Genomic DNA, 24,110 nt, shown 5'->3' with positions numbered 1-24,110 from the left:
TGTGGGAGAAGATTCAGCAGTAATGATATTGGCAAAGTACTCACTTCTCAGCCCCTCTCTCTCGTCTCCTCTTCTTTGCCCCTACCACCCTTACCCCTTATTTTTTGTTCCTGGTTACGATTCTGTGATCCAAGGGGATGCATTGAAATAAAATCTTATTATACAATATGTAATATTTTCCTTAATCAAAAAGACCCCTGCCCCTCCTCTCTTGCCTCCCTTTCTATCCTTCCTATAGCAATTAAAACCAGGGAATTGAGCTGCCAGTCCTGTCCTTCCCGCAGCAAAGTTTCTGTAATAGTTCTGATGCCCCAGTCCCATGATCCCATACGTGTTCTGAGTTCATCAGCCTTACCTGTAAAATCCCTTGTGTTGAAATAAATGCAGTTTAATTCTGACTTGCTCTTATCTGTTTTTTCTAATTCTTTTTTTTTGGTTCCGAACCATCCTCATCTGCCTTTCTGTTTTCACTGCTACTTAGGAATCCCCCACCCCTCTCTTCATATTAGTTTAAAGCTTCAGAAATAGAACTAGCAAATCTCCCAGCCGAGATATTGATCCCTTTCCAGTTCAGGTGAAACCCACCTTTTTGAACAGGTCTTTTTGCTCCAGGAGAGATCCTAAAAATCCAAAACCCTGAATCCTTCCACACTGTACCATCTCTTCAGCCATTGATTTATTTGCCCTATTGAGTATTCCTATAATGTGGCACCAGGGAGGCAACATACGATTCTGGATTCATAGCTATGACCACAGGATTTCCTGTCTGTGTCCCTGGTAGAAGAGTCCCTTTTAACAATTATTCTTTTAAATCTTGACAAACCCCACTTAACATAAGATGCATTCTTAGTGCCCAAGATCTGACTGCCACTTCTATTTTTCTCTGAGGGACTACCCCCTTCAACAGTACTCAAAATGGAATATCTGTTTAAGAGAGGAGTGGCCACACAAGACTTCTGAACAACCTTCTTACCATTGCTGACAGTCGCCCATCTATTTGGCTGATCCTGATCCTCTCTAAATCTACTAACCATCACACACTGTGTCTCCTATATGCACTCAGTAACATTAAACTTAAAAACAAGAAGCTTGTAAAAGAACCTTAGATGGTGAAAAAAAACTACCCTTCCTTAACCACAGATTTTAATCTGAAGAAAAATCAACTAGTGATTTTCTAGGGATGAAGGCATTGTCTTATGAACAGCAAATTCTAAATTAGGGAGAATGGAGAGGAGGACCGATTGTTGCTTTTTATTTTCTAAAGGAGCTAGATAAAATAGGCCATGCAAAATTACTCAACAGGGCAGCCAGGAAAATTAGAGCATGCATAAAGGGGCTAAATTTAATATTAAATCTCTGAAAATTTTATTACAGTGATACGTGATTACTCAATGGAACAGACTTGCTAGGGCAATGGTGGGAGCGATACAGCAGCGATTTATTCAAATGCATACTGGGTTTTTTTCCAGAAAATAGCACTTTGAGTATTTTAAATAATTTGAGAGATGGCTAGCAAGTGTACCATGATTTAAGACCAAAATAAGAAATAGGAACAGGAGCAGGAGCAAGCTATTTGGCCATTCAGTGCTCTGCCATTCAATAGGATCATGGCTAACCCAATATTCCTCATGTCCACTTTCCTGCCTTTTCCTTGTAACCCCTGAATCCTCTACTGATCAAGAACCTGTTTATCTCAGCCTTAAACATACACAAAGTCTGCCCCTTCAGCTGTCTATGACAAGGAGTTCCAAAGACACTCAACCCTCTGAGAGAAGAAATTCTTCCTCATCGCAGTCTTAAATTGGCACCTCTTTATTCTGAGACAATGCCTCTGGTCCAAGACATTCCCATGAGGGGAGCATCCTCTCAGAATTTCCCTTGTCAAACCCCTTAAGAATCCGATATGTTTCAATGAGATCAGCTCTCATTGTTCTCAACTCGAGTGAATACAGTCTCAACTTTCTTAGCTTTTGCTTGAAAACATCATCCCTCCATACCAGGGATCTTCCTAGTGAACATTCTGTGAACTGTCTCCAATGAAATGATATCTTTCCCTAAGTAAGGGGACCAAAACTGCTCATAGTACTCAAGATGTGACCTCACCAGTACATTATACAGTTGCAGTAAAACCTCCCAACTCTTATATTCCAAACCCTTTGAAATAAAGGCCAACATTCCATTAGCCTTTCTGATTATCTTCTGCAACTGTGTGCTAGCCTTCTGTTTCATGCACAAATAACCCCAGGTCACCTGGTGTTGCAGCCTTCTGCAGTTATTCTTCATTTAAATAATATTCTGTTCTTTTGTTCTCCCTTCCACAATGAACATTTCCCACATTATATTCCATATTCCAACTTTTTGTCCATTTACTTAGCCTATCAATATCTCTATGTAAATTATTTGTACTCCTCTCGCACCACCTTTCCACATGTTTTATTGTTCTCTGCAAATTTGGCAACAGCACCTCCTTCAGGATAGGTTCCAACAATAGATGTTGGGCTAATTGGCCTGTAGTTACCTGCTTTTTGCCTTGCTCCCTTTTTGAGAAGAGTGTCACATTGGCAGTTTTTCAATCCTCTGGTACTTATCCAGAATCCAGGAAAATTCCAACCACATGGAGAAGCATGTGGCTTTGAACTCTTGGCTCTCAAAGCTGTCTATCACTGTGGTTTTCTCATGTCTAGGTGTCATGTAAACTAATTGTTAGAGAATGATTGAATCTCTACTGTGTGGAAAGAGGCCATTCTGCCATTGAATTTGCACCGAGCCCCTTGCACTTTAAGAATACTGAATGGCCTGGACAGAGTGGATGTTGGGAAGATGTTTCCATTGGTAGACGAGATTAGAACCCGAGGGCATAGTCTTGGAGTAAAGAAAGGTCTTTCAGAATGGAGATAAGGAGAAATTTCTTCAGCCAGAAAGTGGTGAATCTGTGGAATTTGCTGCCACAGAAAGCTGTGGAGATCAGGTCATTGAATATATTTAAGATTGATATATATGGGTTCTTGATGGGAACAAGAGTTATGGGAGAAACTGGGAAAATGGGGTTGAGAAACTTACCGGCCATGATTGAATGGTGGAGCAGACTTGATGGGCTGAATGGCCTAATTTCTGCTCCATGTCTTATGGTTTTATGAACCTTCCAAAGAGCATCCCACCCAGACCCAAGCCCCTAATTTAGCATGGCTAATCCACCTAACCTGCACATTTTTAGTCTGCACATTTTGGTTGTATGATGTGACTAATTGAATGGCAGAAGTTGAATTGAGTGGACCTTGGTCTCTTTGCCTGTAGCAATTCCTTTGTTCTAGATATAGTGGTTAAAATGTCTTTTCACACAAGTTCCAGAATCATCTGCAGCTTTCATGGTGCAAAATTGTACCAAAAATATACTTGACAAAAAACTGCTAGTTTCTGAATTATCTTAGAAAAGATGTGTAAGCAGATGACTGGAAATGAGTGGTTTATATTGATTCCTATTGTTTAACTACTAAAGCTACACTTCAAGTCTGTTTTCCATTATACATCCTCATGGTTTTCTTTAAATTCTTAACAATTGTAGAAAAGTACAGAACTATACAAAAACAGTGTGATTAGCCTTTCTTTTGTGAAACTACAGATGCTGAAACATTTTGCAGTAGTCCTTAAAGAGTTAATTTAATTTCATTTTATGGGGTTAACTAAAAGGTCACTTAGAAAAAAAATTGAAAGCATTTCAGAAAATGTATTGAAATTTGATAGCAGTTTATTGTGCCATGGTAGCTCCATTTTACCTTAAACATACCATTTTCAAGTAGTCTGCTTTATCTTCATAAGATACTGTGAATGACATTTGTGTCCTTCCCATACTAATGTAACTAACTGCATATCAAAGCTAGACTTCTCTAATTCACATCAAATTTGCTTTCATGAAACCTTAAATCAATGCTGACAGCTTTGGCTTTAAGCTGAACACTGCTCTTGTTAATTTTCAAAGCACTAAAGACACTGCCAATATGCAGACATAGAAAATCAGAAAATACTGTCATCTTATAACAATATTCAGAATACATATTAGAGGTGCAAAGCAAGGTCTGACTATTTTTCTTGTATTTTCTCAAAAGTAGTGAATAAGCCATTCATTTTAGACAAACAGTGTGATGTCACCCTTCAAAATTCACTGTGGAGGTAGTTTGTTCTCAGGCCTGTAACACACAGGCACGATGACTTAAAAATTGAATCAAATTTATAAATAAAAACAAATTGTGCCGGCTATATGGCCAGAAAATTGCATGTTGAAGCATTGTGATGGAATGTTATTTCACTTATGGAATGCTGTGAGAGAAGTCATTGAACTGTATAAAATGCTCCAGCATAATATTGTCAATATCTATTCTGACACTAACCAGCAAGGCATTGTATTGTGCTTGTCATTCAGTGCGTAGTCACCATTTTGAGGGGCTTGTTTATTAATAATGAGCAGAGGTGTATACTGGAGACAAAAGTACAATTTATGCTGCCATATACAGTTAACTTTTCTATGTGATAAAGTTGCAAGAAGATTTTGTTTTGCAAAGAAATCCTTTATTTCACAATTTCACTCGTGCAATTTGAAAACAAGCAGAAAACGTGTAAGAAGAAAACATTTCATATTTTCTCAAGTGCAAGGATCCAAAACTATGGAGATAAGCAATTGGTCTTAATGTTTCATTGACATAATCAGGTTAGAATGAAATGCTGATGAATTGTGTGCTTCTGCCAGATTAGTTAATGGGGGAACCCTTTGAAGGATGCCTATCAAATTAAATGTGTCGGTTTTGCCAAATACAGCAGGTGCTATAAGGATTAGATTAGATTTCCTACAGTGTGGAAACAGGCCCTTCAGCCCAACCAGTCCACACCGACCCTCCGAAGAATAACCCACCCAGAGCCATTTCCCTCTGCCTAATGCAGCTAACACTATAGGCAATTTAGCATGGCCAATTCACCTAACCTGCACATCTTTGGACAGTGGGAGGAAACCAGAGCACCCGGAGGAAACCCACACAGACATGGGGAGAATGTGCAAATTCCACACAGACAGTCACCCGAAACTAGAATTGAACCTGGGACCCTGGTGCTGTGAGGCAGCAGTGCTAACCACTGTGCCGCCCCATGCGGAAAGCAAAGTCGATCTGTGGTTTTGCAATATTCTTCATCCATGACCTCCTTTAGTTTTGTTGTCCCCTCACATCTTTTTGTATAATATTAAAAAATAGAAAATGCTAGAAACACTCAGCAGGTCTGGCAACAATTGTGAACACAAACGCCTCCCCCCTCTGCCCCACCAATTTCAGGATCTGAAATGTTAACTGTTTCTCTCTTTCTAAAGTTATGCCTTTATTTAAGAAAGGCTGTTCAGGAGAAGCCTGGAAACTGTCAACCTGTGAGTCTGGCATTGGTGGTGGGTAAGTTGTTGGAGGTGATTCTCAAAGATAGGATTTACGTGTGTTTGGAGAGGCATAGAATGATTAGGGATAGTCAGTACGGCTTTGTGCAAAGAAAATTGTGTCTGACAAACTTGATTGAGGTTTTTGAGGAAGTAACCAAAAAGATTGATGAAGGCAGAGTAGTAGACATTGTTTGCATGGACTTTGCTAAAGTCTTTGGTAAGGTTCCGCATGGTAGACTAATTAGTAAAGTTAGATCACGTGGGATTTGGGATGGGCTTGCCAATTGGACTCAAAATTGGCTTTGAGGATGGTGGTGGAGGGTTGTTTCTTGCACTGGAGGCTTGTGACCAGCGGTGTTTCACAGGAATTGGTACTGAGTCCACTTTTGTTTGTCATTTATATAAATGATTTGGATGAGAATATAGGAGTTAGTAGGTTTGTGAATGGCACCAAAATTGGTGGTACAGTGTCATAGAGTTATAACGCAAAGAAAGAGACTCTTTGGCGCAACTTGTATATGCCGACCAAGTTTCCCAAACCAAACTAGTCCCACTTGCCTGCATTTGGCTTATATCCTTCCATACTTTCTTAATCATGTATCTATCCAAATGTGTTTTAAATGTCATAACTGTACCTACATCTATCAATTCCTCTGGCAGTTAATTCCATATATGAATCACCCTCTGTGTGAAAAAGTTACTTCTCAGGTCCCTTTTTAATCTTTCTCCTCTCACCTTAAAAAATGTGCCCCCTGGTTTTGAACTTATTTATCCTAGGGGAAAGACCTTTGCTATTGACCTTATCTATGCATCTCCTGATTTTATAAACCTCTGTAAGGTCACCCCTTAACCTCCTATGCTCCAGTGAAAATAGGCCCACAGTGGACAGTGTTAGAGAGATTTTGATTGGTTGGGTCAGTGGGCTGAGGAGCGGCTGTTGGAGTTTAATTTGAATGAATGCAAAGTATTGCATTTTTGTAAATCAAGGGCAGAGCTTATGCATTTAGTTGTATGATCCTGGGTAGTGTTGGAGAACAGAGAGACCTAAGGGTTCACGTACATAATTCTTTGAAATTTGCATCACAGGTTGACAGGATGAAGGGCTTTTGCCCAAAACGTCGATTTTCCTGCTGCTTGGATGCTGCCTGACCTGCTGTGCTTTTCCAGCACCACTCTAATCTAGACTCTGGTTTCCAGCATCTGCAGTCCTTGTTTTTACCCCACTGTGAAGTTTGCATCACAGGTTGACAGGATGGTTAAGGAGGCATTTACCACACTTGCCTTCACTGCGCTCTGACCTTTGAGTATAGGAGTTGGGATCTCCTGTTGAACTGGTATGGGATATGAATGAGGCCTCTTCTGAAATATTGTGTGCAGTTCTAGTTGCTCTGTTATAGGTAGGATATTATTAATTGGAGAGATTTAATAATATTTGCCCAGATGTTGTCAGAAATGGAGAGTGAGTTATAAAAACAGGCTGCAACAGTTTTCACTGGAGCATAGGAGGTTGAGGGGTGACCTTATAGAGTCATGACGGCTATAGATAAGGCAAATAGTAAAGGCCATTTTCCTAAGTTGGGTGAATTCAAAGCTCGGGGGCATATTTTTAAGGTGAGAGGAGAAAGATTTAACAAGGGTGAGGGGCAAAGTTTTACAGAGTGTCGTTAGTGTATGGAGTGAGCTGCCAGAGGAAGTGGTGGGTGCAGGTACAATTACTGTTTAAAAGACATTTGGATAAGTACATGAATAGGAAATGTTTGGAGGGATATGGACCAAACGCAGGCAGGTGGGGCTCGTTTAGTTTATAATATAGTCAATGTGGACTGGTTGAACTGAAGGGTCTGTTTCTGTACTGTATGAATCTATGACTCTCCTCAGAAGCTGCCTGACCCACAGAGTATTTCTGGCATTTTTTTTTGATTTTCTGACTTTGAACATCTGTATGATTTTGTATTTGTGATCTTATTCTCTTCCTTCACCCGACAGTTTATATCTTCCACTTATTCCAGTCATAGAGGTGTACAACATGGAAACAGACTCTTCGGTCCACCCCATCCATGCCGACCTGATATCCCAACCCATTCTAGTCCCACCTGCCAGCACCCGGCCCATCTTCCTCCAAACCCTTCCTATTCATATGCCCATCCAAATGCCTCTTAAATGTTGCAATTGTACCAGCCTCCACCACATCCTCTGGCAGCTGATTCCATACACGTACCACCCTCTGCGTGAAAAAGTTGCCCCTTAGGTCTCTTTTATATCCTTCCCTGCTCACCCTAAACCTATGCCTTCTAGTTCTGGACTCCATAACCCCAGGGAAAAGACTTTGTCTATTTAGCCTATCCATGCCCCTCATAATTTTGTAAACCTCTATAAGATCACACCTCAGGCTCTGACGCTCCAGGGAAAACAGCCCCAGCCTGTTCAGCCTCTCCCTGTAGCTCAGATCCTCCAACCCTGGCAACATCCTTGTAAATCTTTTCTGAACCCTTTCAAGTTTCACAACATCTTTCCGATAGGAAGGAGACCAGAATTGCGTGCAATATTCCAACAGTGGCCTAACCAATGTCCTGTACAGCAGCAACATGACCTCCCAACTCCTGTATTCAATACTCTGACCAATAAAGGAAAGTATACCAAACGCCGCCTTCACTATTCTATCTACCTGCGATTCCACTTTCAAGGAGCTATGAACCTGCACTCCAAGGTCTCTTTGTTCAGCAACACTCCCTAGGACCTTACCATTAAGTGTATAAGTCCTGCTAAGATTTGCTTTCCCAAAATGTAGCACCTCGCATTTATCTGAATTAAACTCCATCTGCCACTTCTCAGCCCAATGGCCCATCTGGTCCAGATCCTGTTGTAACCCTCTTTGTTTTCCACGATACCTCCAATTTTGGTGTCATCTGCAAACTTACTAACTTTACCTCTTATGCTTGCATCCAAATCATTTACGTAAATGACAAAAAGTAGAGGGCCCAGTACCGATCCTTGTGGCACTCCACTGGTCACAGGCCTCCACTCCACCATCACCCTCTGTCTTCTACCTTTGATGTATACAAATGGCTAGTTCTCCCTTTATTCCATGAGATCTAACCTTGCTCATCAGTCTCCCATGAGGAACCTTGTTGAACGCCTTACTGAAGTCCATATAGATCACATCTACTTTTCTGCCCTCATCAATCTTCTTTGTTACTTCTTCAAAAAACTCAATCAAGTTTCCCACGCTCAAAGCCATGTTGACTATCCCGAATCAGTCCTTGCCTTTCCAAATACATGTACATCCTGTTCCTCAGGATTCCCTCCAATAAGTTGCCCACCACCGAGGTCAGGCTCATCGGTCTATAGTTCCCTGGCTTGCCTTTACCGCCCTTCTTAAACAATGGCACCACGTTAGCCAACCTCCGGTCTTCTGGCACATTACCTGTGACTATCGATGATACAAATATCTCAGCAAGAGGCCCAGCAATCACTTCTCTAGCTTCCCACAGCATTCTCGGGTACACCTGGTCAGGTCTTGGGGATTTATCCAACTTTAACCGTTGCAAGACATCCAGCACTTCCTCCTCTGTAATCTGGACATTTTGCAAGATGTCACCATCTATTTCCCTACAGTCTATAAGTTCCATATCCTTTTCCACAGTAAATACTGAAGCAAAATATTCATTTAGTATCTCCCCCATTTTCTGTGGCTCCATACAAAGGCCGCCTTGCTGATCTTTGAGGGGCCCTATTCTCTCCCTAGTTACAGTTTTGTCGTTATTCTCGTAATTCTAGCACAAAGCTAGAAATGGCACACTCGATGGTATGCTCATGTCAATGCTGTGCTGGCAGTCAGTCATTACTCCTGCAGGCACAGATTATCTGGTCATACGTCAGTGCTGTTTGTGCCACCTTTCTGTTGGCAAATTATGGCAATCATTGTCTGCAAACAACAGTTTCCGAATGTTTCAAAAGTAATTTGTTGGCAGTAAAATGTTTTGATTGTTCTAAAGACATCATACATGCTTTACAAATGCAAGTTGTCTTTCTCTTTTAAGAAGCATCATTACCATTCTTTCATTCACCTCCTTTGGTCTCTCCCTCCATATCTCAGCATTCTCTATTTTATTTACTTAGCTTGAAATTTTTTTTCTGTTGAAGATGTTTTTAAATGCATCTTGTTGGAGAGCTTTGCATTGCTAAAGAGATAATAGTAAATGCCATCACTTGCTGGAATGGAGATAACTTTAGTAGACTTTTTTTGTATTCTACTTATATTTTGTTTGCCCTTTAGTCTTTTTACAATAGATACTTTATGTATTATGTGCACTGTATTTATCAGGAAAGTACGCAAAATCCATTCAATGAGATCACTGAATCCCTGCAGTGTGGAAGTAAGGCCATTTGGCCCATTGAATCCACACAATTCTCTGAACAGATCCCACCTAGACCCATCCCCTACCCTATCCCTGTAACCCTGCATTTTCCATGGCTAATCCATCTCGCCTCCACATCCCCAGGCACTGGGCAATTTAGCATGACCAATCCACTTAATCTGCACATCTTTGGACTATGGAAGGAAACAGAAGCGCCCCGAGGAAATCCACGCAGGCATGGGGAAAATGTGCAAGCTCTACACAGACAGTCACCCGAGGCTGGAATCGACCCCACGTCCCTGGTGCTGAGAGGCAGAAGTGCCACCATGCCACCGTATGATTTATAAACATGTCCTGTTGATAGTTCAATTATAAGTAATACAGTAATTAATATTTTTTCTTCCCTGTCCTGAACTCTTTTTGTAAAGTTGCAAATCACTGAAAAGTTTAAAAAGTTGGGTTACAGAGATAGATTAGGATGTTGGGAAGTAAAAATGACGAGAAAGAGGTAATTGCAAGCGAGATAGATAACTTACTTGAATAGAAATCAATTACAAAAGAGAAATATCCTTGTAATGTCATAGTTATTCTCACGATGCTGTTCTTTTATTGTGCATTTTGTAGGGAAGCTTGAATGCCATTCTGGTTGAAGATAGCTACAAATTGATTTGTATTTGTAATGAGTAAATTTAGTACATGATGTACAGTTCTGTTGAATGAAATACTGATGCTTCAGAATGGTGTAAGATGTACTTATAAATTGTTTTTGCTTTAAATAATATTTTAAATAATTTTTAATAAAAATGGCCAGTGAATTGTAATTGCATTGAGCAAATGTAGATGGGCTGAATTTGATTTTAACAAATGGCAAAAATGTCAAAAATCAATTTTCTCAGCAGAAGTGGAAGTAATTGAAAGACACTGTGTTATACTTTGTACAATTGGAGTTTATTATTCATATTAAAAATTGCAATAAAAGCACAACTATTCAATTAAAGATACACTATTCCTTCCTGCTTTCTCTATATGAAATATAAGCTACACACACATTTTTAAGTTTTTAAATATTCTTTGAATTGAAGTGTAAAATTGTAGTATTTTGCAATATAAAATGAGGTTCTTTAACCCACTAGTTCCGGCTGACTCTCTGGAACATCCTATTAAAAAAGATTTCTGAAGAAGGGTCATATTGGACTCGAAATGTTGCCTCCATTTTTGCTCCACAGATGCTGCCAGACCTGCTGAGTTTCTGCAGCTTTTTAAGCATTTGTGTCAGATTTCCAGAATTCACAGTATTTTGCTTGTGTTCTCTGAAATACTTATTTACTTAATACCGTCCCTCTGACCTTTCTCCTTAGATTTTTAGCTTTTATTATTTTAAAATAATAAATACACCTTTAAAAGTTCTTCATTTTTTTTCCATGTATGAAGTTGTATGGATTTTGATACTACTGTGGTCTCTGGTATGGCATTTCATGTTTATTTATTTTTTGCATAAAAACGTGGTAGATATTAATTTTTTATTAGGCTGAAGTGGGAAAAGTCCTAACCTTTCAGAGGTTTTATAAAAGTTTATATATATATATATATATATTATAAACGTTTGAAATTCATCTTTGAGGCAAACACATATGAGGCAATGTCTCTCAATACAATTGGTACCACTGCTACCATGCACCTAGTTTGATGTGTTCCTTGGTGTGTCTAAGGTGTAGCATGTTTGCCATAATATAATAAACCAGATTAGCAAGAGATTTACCTTGTTCAGCAGTCTGAAGTTGCTGTTGGGTAATGTGAAGGTGTATTGTTGACATTTTCTCACACTGCCTCACCAAAGGATGGTGTTATGGTACGAAAGCACAGAAAGGATATGAACTTGGAATTAAAATATGGGGAATACTGTCATTTCAAAGGACTTTATTTTCTAAAATTTGAATTGTTATTTGAATTTATCAAAGATTGCAGATTTCTTCTTAAATCAATTTGATAAGTATGTTACGGAATATGGTCCTAAAACCTTGTATGTAACACAAATCACACTGATTATAATAGCGTTTGTGACCATAGATGCTGGAGTGGGCAGGGTTAATAGAATATTGTGTAATACTGTGTTGCTAATTTAAAAAATAACTTTTGTGGGAATGGAATAAGGAAAGAAAATAGAGCAATAAATTCTTTGTTTTGCAATTTCGCCCCCTTTTAAATAAATACTGGTCAGGTTTATGTTTGAAGACAATAGAAAATGTGTATATATAGCTGTAAGGTATGCAGTTTGCAGTATTTATGACTGTAATACCAAGGTGTCACAACTGTAATTTCATGCCCCGGTGAGAAGAACAAGGTCACCGAATACCTCAATTCTGCATCTGGTGATACAGGCGACCATAAACAGAGCCTTTAACATATCAGCAGCTAAAATAATGCAGTATAATGAACAGCAGAATTGTTTTGTATTAAAGAGATGGCATCCATTTTGCTAGAATGTATTGGTTAGATTTAATACCCATAGTGAAATTATCTTTTTATGCCTTGGCTTTGAATCAAAGTCCAACTTGTTCTCATATCTTGTTGTACTGACTTCCTTGACACTTCGGTGTTTGTGCTAATGTTCAGTAGAGTTTTGGTTTTTGTGTTTGAAGTTGTGGGATGAGGTAAACTTTTCTTCACTCAAAGGATGTGGATCCTTGAAATTTTCCATCCCAGTCATAGAACATATTCCAGTCACATCAGTTAACTTTTGAATAACGAGGGAAGGTGAGGGATGTGAGTATTGCTTGGCAAGACGGGGTTACAGTTGGAGCTTTCAACAGAATGACGATGTTGCAGGTGGTGGAATTTAAATTCAGTTAATAAATCTGGAATTGAAAGTTAGTTTCAGTGATAATGATCACGAGCCTGTCATCACTTGTCACAATTGCCCATCTGGTTCACTAATGTCCTTTAGATGTGAAAACCTGCTGTCCTTAACTGGTCTGAGCTGCATGTGACTCCAAACCCATATCAACGAGGTTAGCTCTCAAGGGCAATGAGCAGCAATCGCTGCTCTTGTCAGCAACATCTCATTCCATGGATGAATAAAGAAACTATCAAATTGCGAGTTGGAGCAGGCTAAAACAACTAAATAGCCTGCACTTGCTTCTATTTTCTTATGTTAATTAAACATGTCAAAGTTATTTATAGAAAAATATATCTTAAATTTTATTTAGTGCAAGCTTATTTAAAATGTATTCATCTGCAGGGGCACCATTAATAGCACTGGGGGGTAAACCTTCCAATTCAGAGAAATGTTGTCCTTTGACAGTATTTTTTGTTTGTGCTATTTTTGGAAAATTCTGTTTGATTATCAGCGATTCTGTGTTTTTCAACCTGCACTCTTTTAGACCTATGTAACTAACAGGATGTGGAATGATCAATATCTTTGAGATATTTACTTTCATGGCCTTCTGAAGTGGTAACTTAATTATAACATATTGACTTGGACCAAAGGGTCTGTTTCCATGCTGTATGACTCTAGGACTGTAAAGCTTCCTAGCAACTTTGTGTTTAAGCTCCCCTCTCTCTTCCCTCATATCTCATGACATTATTTTGTCAGAGCTCCTCCAACTATGCAGAGGTAATGATTTAGTAAATGTGTAAACTTGGTCTCAACTTACTGAAACAACAGACAATGTTCCTCGCTGCAACATACTTGAAGAATTAACATTTATCATGTCCTCAAAAGTACTTCATTTTGAGTGAATTACTGATTTTTGTTTTAATTATTCTAATGTAGGCAAGTATGGCAACCATTTTATGCACAGCTGGATCCCATAAATGACAAATGAAATAAATGGCAATATTTGGATGAAATCGGAAGCAGCGGGAAAATGTATATAGTATATAATAGGTAACAGTCTATTCCTCATTTTGGATTTTGCTCATTTTAATTTCTGAAGAACCCTCAAGTATGTTGCAGCCTGCTAACAGACTCTCAGCAAGGTTTAAATCTATATTGTACAGGATGTGTGGTACTAAATTATTCTGCTGAATGAATCAGGTTGTAGTGGTTAGAGGACTATCGTCATGCTCTCTAAATTCTAGCTAATGGGTACTTTCACTTGGAGAATCTTATGCACAAGGTTATCTATCAGTCTTTAGCTGGGCCTGCTATGTAAAATGCCTTGTGGAACAGTTTTTCCCACAAAAGGGGAAAAGCCTGACCTTTTTGTTCTTGCCCTGCAGCATGGGTTTCTTCTGTTGGCTGAGCTACAATTGAGCTGCTTTTGGATTTGTTATGCATGTCAGACTATCCCCTTGAGTATTGCCTTTATTTAAGGGAGTACTTTAACTAACAGGATAGTTAATGTGCAGTTTACTGAGGAAGATACTTCAGGCACTTGTACTTAGGGGAGGGATGCGGTGATGTAGAATTTCAAGTTGCATTTATTTTGCTTTCAGTTAGCTCTCGATGCGGGTGAGGATGCTGGAAACTCTGCAGTAAAACCTAGCTGTAATATTTTAATGTAGCTTCCCTGTGTCTTTTCATAGAATGTGAGATAGCTTGTGATGGCCTTGGCGCAGTTGGCATCCGTTTCACCTCAAGATCAATGGATTTTATTCCAGAACTTCAACATAATAAGTAAAGCTGACACTCCTGAGGAATACTGAGGGAGTGTTGCACTGTTGAAGTTGTAAAAGATCCCGTGGTACAGTTTAGAAAAATAGAAGTTGTTATCCCTGGTATTCTGCTAAATATTTATCACTCCATTAATCTCACTTTTTTGCATGTTAATACTGTTCTGTGATCTTTGTATGCATAAAATTGACAGCTGCATTTCCTAGATGAGGAGATATACATTTCAAAAAGTACTTCATTGACTGAAAATGCTTTACACTTTGGGTCACAAAAGATACTATATAAATGCAAGTCCTTCTTTCTTTAACTTCCAGATGTGTCAAATGATGTGAATGCTTAACTATTAGATGCACTTAAGTTTTGTGTATATATGTCCATTAGTAATACAATTATGTATTCCATATTTCTCAAAATAGAGTTGAGGTTCTATGTTTTTTCTTGTGTGGTAACTGAAGACAGCAAGGCACAGAATGTATTCACTTTAAGGATGTTAATGGAATGTTTTTGAGGCCATTTTTAACCACATTAAAAATTTACTTGCTTTGGAGATATTTTCTCAACAACCTGGTCCAACATGTTATTACTCTGAAGCAGGTGGGACTTCAACTTAGGCCCATGGCTCAGAAGTAGGGGCACTACTGCTGTTCTACAAGAGCCCCATAGCGTGATTTGGATGCTTAAGTATAAATTGCCACTTGTTTAGATTGCATAGTCTGAAAATTAAGATGTTTCTTGTATCTTTGTTGTGTAATTGAAAAGTTCGGAGATGTTTATCAGGAAGAGCAGTTGTAGGTAAATTTTTTTTTGAAGTTCTGTTTTTATTACAGAAATCTAACATTTAACTCTTATGCCGCCTTATAGAATAAGAACTGAATGATCTGGCTGAATCCTGCTGTTTAATTCTGAACTGAGCTTCCAACTTTAATTTGGCTCATCATCAGCACTGGCTGTTTCCATTTCCATGATCATATGTGTCTGTACCTTCCATTTATCTTTAACCTTGCCCCAGGCTTTAACTATCCACCCCACAATTCCTTCAATGTGCTTTCAGGAGTTTTGATCCAGAGAAGGTGCTAGACAATTCCAAGTTGACATTGAGTTTGACATACACAAATTTGATTTGGAACAGGAAGAAAATGATCTTGCAGAAGACTTCAGGAGAAAATCCAAAACTGAGAGTATTTGAAATTGCCCGGAAATGGAGAAGGAAAGCCACCATCAAGTTATCAATACTAGTGTCTTTGGTACTGTATCATTTTAGAGGCATTAAATCTGGAAATTATAGTAGCTTGTTCAGTTCCGGTTAACACTGTCTGAAAGGTGGATTTTGTCATATCTATTTAAATGAATTGTAAAGTGAAATGAGAAAGTCAATTTTCTGAGTGGTGCAGTGCCTTAGTGCTTCAGGTTGAAGTTTTAATGGATGCTATTGAGTGAATTTGTGAGAGTTAAGTGTTTATAGTGCATTATAAATATTTTCAGAATAAATAGGCGATACATGATAGGTAGCAATGGGATGCAGAGTTTATACCACAAAGACCAGCAAAGAGCAAAGACCCTATTAGCTTAAGAGTGATGAAGTTCATGCCCATTATTTCTACCTTAATGTAAGTGCTTAATGGCTATACTAAATACTAGCCTACCTCAGTTATTTCAAGGACCTGCTACCATGAATACTCTATCAAGTACTGATAAATGCAATTTTTTATTGTAAAAAAAATTCCTTTTGGTTTTTGACTTCCTGGTATCACTATTGGTCATTAGGAATAATGACCAGGAGCTAATTTAAGACATCTGGGAATAGTAGAATGAATTTTTCCTGAGTGAACCTGTCCATTTTCAGGTCCATTCTGAGAGCTGGATACCATGCACATCTGTATAACAGTTGATGGTCAGGCAGCCTCCTGACTGGGAGCTCACAGAAGTTATCTTTGTCAGGTAGACATGTTTTTTAAAGTCAATGTAACATAACACGTAACACGCAGAGGTGGGACTTGAATCCAGACCTTGCCGAAAGGCAGGTGGACTCCCACTGTGCAGCAAGAGCCCTTTAAGTCAGGTAGATACTAATTCACCATTAATTCAGTATTTAAGTGTATTCAAATGGAGGACATTAACTGGGAACTCATGTGCTTCTAGGCATAGGAGTACATCAACTGCGGTCATTGCTTTTTGATGTGCATGTCTGCAATTCATATCTCTGTAAATGAAAACTTACGAACGGTGTAAAGACTAGGCTCGTGTGCTGTTCTTCACTGCTGGCTATCTGAAATGAAACAGTGCAACCCCAATGCCTGGAGAAGGGAGGGCAGCCAGAATGGCTATGGCCCAAATTGGTTGTGTGCATTTTGCAAGTGCAACTCCTCTTTTCCTGATTGCACAAATCAAAGAGGAATATAACTTTTGAATCATGCACTGTCCGTGCTCCGCTCTGTTCAGTCTGAACATGGTACTCAGGATCTTATGTCCACCATAACTGCGTAAATTTAAGTTTAAGTGGTTCTGTTGCCTGACTTGAGCTGCTGTGTTGCTCAGCAATAGTTTTGGAAGGCTGCACCAAATTCAGTGTCTGAGGTACAGGTTATTACTTACAATTTTGGAGGGGTAACTTTCCTGTCTCCACGGGAGGAAATGGTTTGAAAATCCTCCTCTCAGAGATTTAGCAGAATTTGGAAAAAAATAAATCCAATCTCACTAATCCACATTGTAACATACCAATAAACTCGTGTGAATAGATGAAAAGACTAAGAATAGTGAGTGGTGTGTTTCAATCTTGTACCATCCCTTCTCATTAATAAATCCACTTCAATGTTAGTAAATATGGGCTGGTCAATAAAAGCAGATTTGTTACCCCTTTTGCTGTCACTTGGGAAACTAGAGGCATTCGATCAAGGTCTCAGCAATTGATGAGAAATTAATGATCTGTCATTTAGATTTCATTATGGCAGTAGAGGAATTCTTGAGAGCATCTTGACTTGACTTCCTGACTCACAATCAGTAACAGAGCAAAGGGCTGTCCTTTGCTTCTCAATCTGTCATAATTCCCAAGAATGTGTCCAGATTTTATATGTCCATGTGTTGTTCAACTAAAGCACAACCCCATTGTTAGCGATGTGTTTTCTCTGCTCTAGCACTGTCATATTTGGTTGCCATTAGCATGTCAGAGTAATGATGAATATTCCTATCAACTGTTGTTCTGCTCTTTAATTTCCAATGGGAAGTGGGTGGTAAAATCTAAATACTAATGGTCCAATGCTGGACAAGTAAATGTTTATTGATATGCATACCTAAAAAGAGTGTGGACTGTAGAATCATTCATTCTTTTTGAGGGAGTGAGAAAGGAAAATAACTTCAATGTACTAGTTCAACTCTTTGCAGATATAAATAAGGATACTTGTGTACTGAGGAGATTTAGATAGTAGACAATAGGTGCAGGAGTAGGCCATTCTGCCCTTTGAGCCTGTACCACCATTCAATATGATCATGGTTGATCATCCTTAATCACTATCCTGTTCCTGCCTTATCTCCATAACCCTTGATTCCACTATTCTTAAGAGCTCTATCCAACTCTTTCTTAAATGAATCCAGAGACTGGGCCTCCACTGTCCACTGGGGCAGAGCATTCCACACTCTCTGGGTGAAGAAGTTTCTCTTCATCTCTGTCCTAAATGGTCTACCATTTATTTTTAAGCTGTGTCCTCTGGTTCGACACTCACCCATCAGCAGAAACATGTTTCCTGCCTCCAGAGTATCCAATCCTTTAATAATCTTATATGTCTCAATCAGATCCCCTCTCACACTTCTAAACTCAAGGGTATACAAGCCCAGTCGCTCAAGTCTTTCAGCGTAATGTAGTCCCGCTGTTCCAGGAATTGACCTCGTGAACTACGCTGCACTCCCTCAATAGCCAGGATGTCTTTCCTCAAATTTGGAGACCAGAACTGCATGCAGTACTCCTGGTGTGGTATCACCAGGGCCCTGTACAGCTGCAGAAGAACCTCTTTGCTTCTATACTCAATCCCTCTTGTTATGAAGGCCAGCATGCTATTAGCCTTTGAAAGGGTTTGCACAGTTTGTATGGTTTAGGTTAGAGCATCTAGACCTGTATTTCTTTGCTGTTTCTTGTCTTTCAAGTTGCAAGTAAACAGCCTGGATTTAGCAGTCAGTGGTGAAACAAGGTTGCTTGCTGTTGACCTCAGAGAGAGTTGGGCAGCCTGTGGTGGAGCAGGAAATGGCTGATCGCAGGTTTGGGATTTCCAGCTTCATCTCTACTTGCACTAAATCCTGAAATAATCAGAGTGGTAACAATGGTGAATACTGCTAGTTCATGTTCAGAATTTGCAGGATTTTCACATAGCCTTTGATATCTAAAATTAGAAAGATTATAATGAACCATCCGTCGCCTTTTGATTTTTGCAGGATTTAACCAATTTACCTAATGGAACTTTCAATTTTAATATGTCATTGAAGTACAGAATAATAAAGCAAATGTAAAATATTCTTTTTCAATAAGTGCTGGAAATGTATTTGAGTTGTTATTGGATAATGAAAGTGTAAAGAATGTTTTTATCTAGTTCTAGTAAGCTTATCAATTCTGTATTAATGTATGTGAAGTAGTAATTTAAAATGAATGTGTTTAAAATATTTGGGATGTGAACATTCAGAGTTTTGACAAACTGTATTGGGTAGCGAGGGGGGAGTTTTCAATCTACCAAATGGGATTTTCAGCTAGTTTTATTTCTTGCTTTCTGATCTGTTATTTTCCTGAACAGTTTTCCCCTGGGTTTATGTTGTCATATAACAGTGTCATACGGGGTTTCTGTTTTGATAACTTTGTGCTAAATGAGATATGGGTAAATTATAATTCAATATATTCCTTCAGATCCTGTTGCGTGTAGTTATATTGTAATGTGAATCCTGTTATTTCCCAGTAATCATTTTGACTATCAGTCTCTGCATTCATAATGGTTATGCCACAATTGCCATTCCTTCAGTATGGATGTTCATCATGGATCAGAGGGCATGCTAACTGTTGTTAATTGGTACTAGGGCAGACACTGAGAAACTTGAACCGAGGGAGGGAAGGGACAAAACAGCTTCAATCTGTAAATTGCATAAAATAAAATCTAATGCTTTTAAAGCAGCGATACTACCTCAAAGTTCTGAGAAGTATTTGATTCCTGAAAATAATTAGGATGGGTTATTTCTGTTTTCATGTATAACACTAGCAATATGTATGTAATATAAATTCCTATCACAGCTGTTGTGGTTTCTGCAGTCATTGATGAGATTGCAGTCCTATAATCACTCCAAGGTATCTATTATTTCTGTTAAAGGATTTGGGAACATTCTGACTTATTCCAATAATCTTATATTCATTTTAATTCTGCACTTTATTTATGCAAATTGCCAGTTGAGGTTGATATGCGAAATACAATGTGCTATGTTTTTATTAATGCTGTGCTGTCTGAGATGACATGGTCTGTAAAACTCCTGTGTTTTGGGCTGTCAACTCAGAGACCTGGGGCCTAATTTTATCTCAGGGACTCAGTGGGGGAATTTTGCAGCTGCAACACCTGCAAGGATATACTGTCAGGAGCTAAGTACTATTTGTTTTGCCCTTTTTTCCTGGCATATGTGTTTTCTACATCAGACTGCAATCAAGAAGCAGGATGGAGGATGAGAGTCCAGCTGAGAGATTGAGTGTCAGGGTCAGGAGCAGTGCTTCATTTAAGCTGTGCAGGTTTGTAGCCGTGTAGTAACTGAGAATATGCCATACAGGGAACACAATTGTCACACACAAGCGATCATTCTTCATGGTGCACTCTTATCTATAATAGAAAGCATGCAGTGCAATAAACTGCAGCACGCACACCTCTGGCTATGTATTCAGTGAAGAGAAATTGGAGGGATCATTTGGGTTATGAGATGAATCTCTGGGGAAAGTTGGAATAGTTGAATTAGGGTGTTCAGTTACAAGCAGTGGGTGAAGCGGGTAAACTGGTTGCAGCAGGTGAGTGCCTTTACCTGCCTGATTTCCTAAGACAGGCTGGGGTTAACTTGAAAAAACTGGTCAGCTCTGAGGCATGCAGTCTCATATGACCAAACCACAAATGGCAAGCAGTTTGTTCCTCCAGCTCTTTCAAAATTGGAAAGGAACAGGTTGAATTTTAGATATTTAGCATTTTTTACATCCCCTTTTGATGTCATCCCTCATGTTGAATCTGTGAGGCGTAGCTCTGTTATTTTGGGTGAGATTGAAAATAGGTTGGGGAGGGATGCATGCTTTCAGCAATTTAATTTCCTACTGCTTGCCTGTATTCATCTCAAAGAATGAAATAATACAAATAATTTGAATTGATTGGAACAAATTAACTGGAATATCAAAATGAATATTTAATGGTTAAAATGTTTTGGTACTTGAGTACTCCAAAGAGGTTGAATTTTCAAACCATTGAAAACTTTTCAAGCTTCTCACTATTATTCTAATAGTTTGGTGAAGAACATAATGATGTCCAGATAGATGTCATTTAAACCAAAGAATACAGTATGACTTTTTTGTGAGAATCCTGCATCTCTCAATAATTCATTGCGCTGGCATTCAAATGGAATATCTTGCAATGAGCAATATTTGATTTCCAAAAAAACGTTTGGGCAATCTTTTTGTTTCCGTTCCTTTTGTGTGCACTATCAGTTTTAACCTTAACCTTACATAGGCTCATTGTTATTTTAAGACTCTTACATTTTTCTCAACCTAGGTCTAACAGATGAAGAAGTTGAAATAGCTTTACAGCAGTCGAACACTGCTACCGATGAAGTATTTGGGCCTGCCTCCCAACAGCACTTGGTGCAACCTTCACAACTTGCTGTGTCAAACGGTATGTATTCTCAGGTATATTAACAGTCAACTGGCCCACCATGGGAGTTAATGGAGCATACATTTGTCCAGTCTGAATATATGATCAGATGTGATTTTTGTTATGCTTTACACATTAGAATCCAGGCTGTGTTTTCACGTATGATACCTAACAAACAAATTTATTTTAACAGCTTATATTTACATAACGATGGGTGACTGTGATATAGACAAAAATATAACAAATTGAGGAAATTACCAGGTAATTTGAAGAGAATAAGTCATACAGGAAGACTTCAATCAGCACTCACCATGAGCATCCCTACTGATATTGCATAATCTGACTATTTAAATTAGAAATTCAAGAATTGTTTCAGCACTATGTTAAACCTGAAATTTTTGATGTGCAGGTAGGCTGAAATTTTCTCAACCTGCCGGCAAGCCTTAGTTTGCAGCTAAGCGATGAGTTTAAAATTATCATCCTTGTTTTTAGATCCTTTCCCAGTTTGCCGCCTCCTAGTACTGCTAGGAGTTTACAACCCGGAGAAAGTGAGGACTGCAGGGTTAGCTGAAAGGTGAGGCGCTGGAAAAGCACAAGCCCAAAACGTCCATTCAGCTGCTGCTCGGATGCTGCCTGACCTGCTGTGCTTTTCCAGCGCTACACTTTTGAACTCAGTTTTACAACCCACCAAGGTATTGACTCCTTTAATTCTGGGATGATCCTCCCCACCACCCCCGCCCCCCTCCTTCGATTTAATCATGCCACCATTCATAGCCATGCTTTCAGTGACCTCAGCCCTATGGCCGTGAATTTCCTTCCTATGTCTGCCTTCCTTCCTACTTCACTTTCTTCAAGATGCACTTTGACCAAGCTTTTGGTCATTTGCCTGAATGTGAAAATGTGTTCGGTAATATTCCTGTGAAGTGCTTAGGGATATTTTAATTATCTTAAAGACATTATGTAAATACAGGTTGTTACTTATGTATACCTAAGGTATAAAGTAAAAGGCATTCAGACTAGTGTGTTTTACAGTTTCATTGCAAAGGTTTCTCACATTGAGATGTGACAAGACTGCACTTGGCACAAAATCTTAACTGTAAGAAACTAAATTGAATACTTTAGCTTTTCTTATTCTGTTTGCTCTTTGCTCTTGATTCATACCCATTTCATCCTTACATTTATTAATTTTATTTCTGACTAAGGACAGCGTGATGGCTAAGTGTTTAGTGATGCTGCCTCACAACGTCAGGGACCTGGGTTCGATTCCAGCTTTAGGCAATTGTCTGTGTGGAATTTGCACATTCTCCCTGTGTCTGCATGGGTTTCCTCCTGTTGCTCTGGTTTCTTCCCACAGTCCTAAGATGTGCAGACTAGATGCTAAACTTTGCTCTGTAGTGTGCAGGACGTGCAAGCTGGGTGAAGTAGCCATGGATAAACCCCCATACATGGTTACAGGGGTGGGTCTGGGTGAGATTGTCTTCATAGGGTGAGTGCAGACTCAATGGACCGAATGCACTGTAGGAATTCTATGATTCTAACCATTTCTGTTGTGTCGGTTTTTATTAAACTTTCAAACTTCCCTGCTTTGCTCTTCATCCTGGATCACACTGCCTGCTTTAGTAGGTGCGCCACACAAAATAAAGGTGGGACATGGATTAGCTGAAATGTCTGCGTTTCTATCCAACCTATCCCAATTTGTAATGGCATTGTCACACTTGGATTATGTTAGATTCAGATTTTTTTTATACTTTCGATGCAACAAGGCAGAAAGCATTTCCCAGTGAAAGAATTTATCTTGTTGGCAGACTGAGTTCAAACTCTCCACTCAAACTCCTTCATCATTCTGAAGTAAGCTCAATTAACATCACCCTCTGTTCACGTCTCTTTTACCAGTTTCCTCTGCAATGCTTTTGAACTACTGGCTGAACAACTCCCTTTGTATTATTTTAATTTCATCATTATTTGTGTAACAGAATATTTATCAAAAATGTCTTGCTAATCCTTTTACTCTCCACAATATTCTGTTTTCAACAAGTAAAAGTACCTAGGCTGCTAAATATTAGCTGCGTAGAACCACTGCAACAGTTAAGATTTTTTTTGTGCCTGATAAGGCTTTTGTGGATCTGAGGCATTCTTTTGGCAACCTACAAAAAGTTATTTAACAGATGTTCCACTGCAATGGAACAACAAGTGTTATTCAGAGGTTTGTATTACTGCACCTGCTCAAGAACCTCATATTTGGATTGAGTGCTGTAACAGACCAAATAGGACTGAAAACTAAAACGGTTTTCAGTTGCTCTCATTTAATCCAAACTGTCAAATGGTTTGGTCCACCTCTTTCTATTAAAGCTAAAGTGCTCTACAGTTGTCTTATAATTTAATTCTTTAGATGTACAGTTACAAACTGCCAGTACCCTCATAATAAAACTACTAAAACCTTATACAGCTGCAATCAGTTTTAACAATGTTAAATGTGTGTCCATTGCTGTCAGAAGCATTTCTTATTGGATAAACTGCCCAGGACTCCACTTCTTTACCAATAAAGTATAGAATAACATATAGCATCCCCTTCTGACTACTTGCACAAACAAGTCATCCCAAGGTCCAACTGTTTCAAATTGATTTATCATCTACTCCTCAATTGTCCATTTAGTAATTTCGGTGAGTAGGAAAAATGGTTGTTAACAAAATTCTAATTATTGTAACCATCATATTTGTGTCATTGTCATTGCAATTATTTGTATACTCAATCAAAATGTGATAGAAATCCATTTTACTTATGCATCTACATCCAAGGTTTTGTTTACCCTGTCTAATCTACCAATCTTCACTAACACTTTATTTAGAAATACCCAGATGTGTGTATACCT

General features: G+C 38.8%; 1 protein-coding gene across 3 annotated transcripts in view; it reads left to right on the top strand.

Annotated features, from left to right (window-relative positions):
- The window catches only part of pex14 (peroxisomal biogenesis factor 14), a 234,945-nt gene that overhangs the window by 121,833 nt on the left and 89,002 nt on the right, over positions 1-24,110 (top strand). For 2 of the 3 annotated variants that reach the window (XM_072586069.1, XM_072586068.1), the window contains exon 4: positions 21,142-21,261. The exons of the other annotated variant lie outside the window; for it this stretch is intronic. In XM_072586069.1, the coding sequence (XP_072442170.1) occupies positions 21,142-21,261 (120 nt within the window). The remainder of the gene's footprint in view (positions 1-21,141; positions 21,262-24,110) is intronic. 3 annotated transcript variants of the gene reach the window in all.

The sequence above is a fragment of the Chiloscyllium punctatum genome, chromosome 16, assembly GCF_047496795.1.
Source record: "Chiloscyllium punctatum isolate Juve2018m chromosome 16, sChiPun1.3, whole genome shotgun sequence".
NCBI classification, from domain to species: domain Eukaryota; kingdom Metazoa; phylum Chordata; class Chondrichthyes; order Orectolobiformes; family Hemiscylliidae; genus Chiloscyllium; species Chiloscyllium punctatum.
This window is presented reverse-complemented; position numbering and strand designations above follow the sequence as displayed.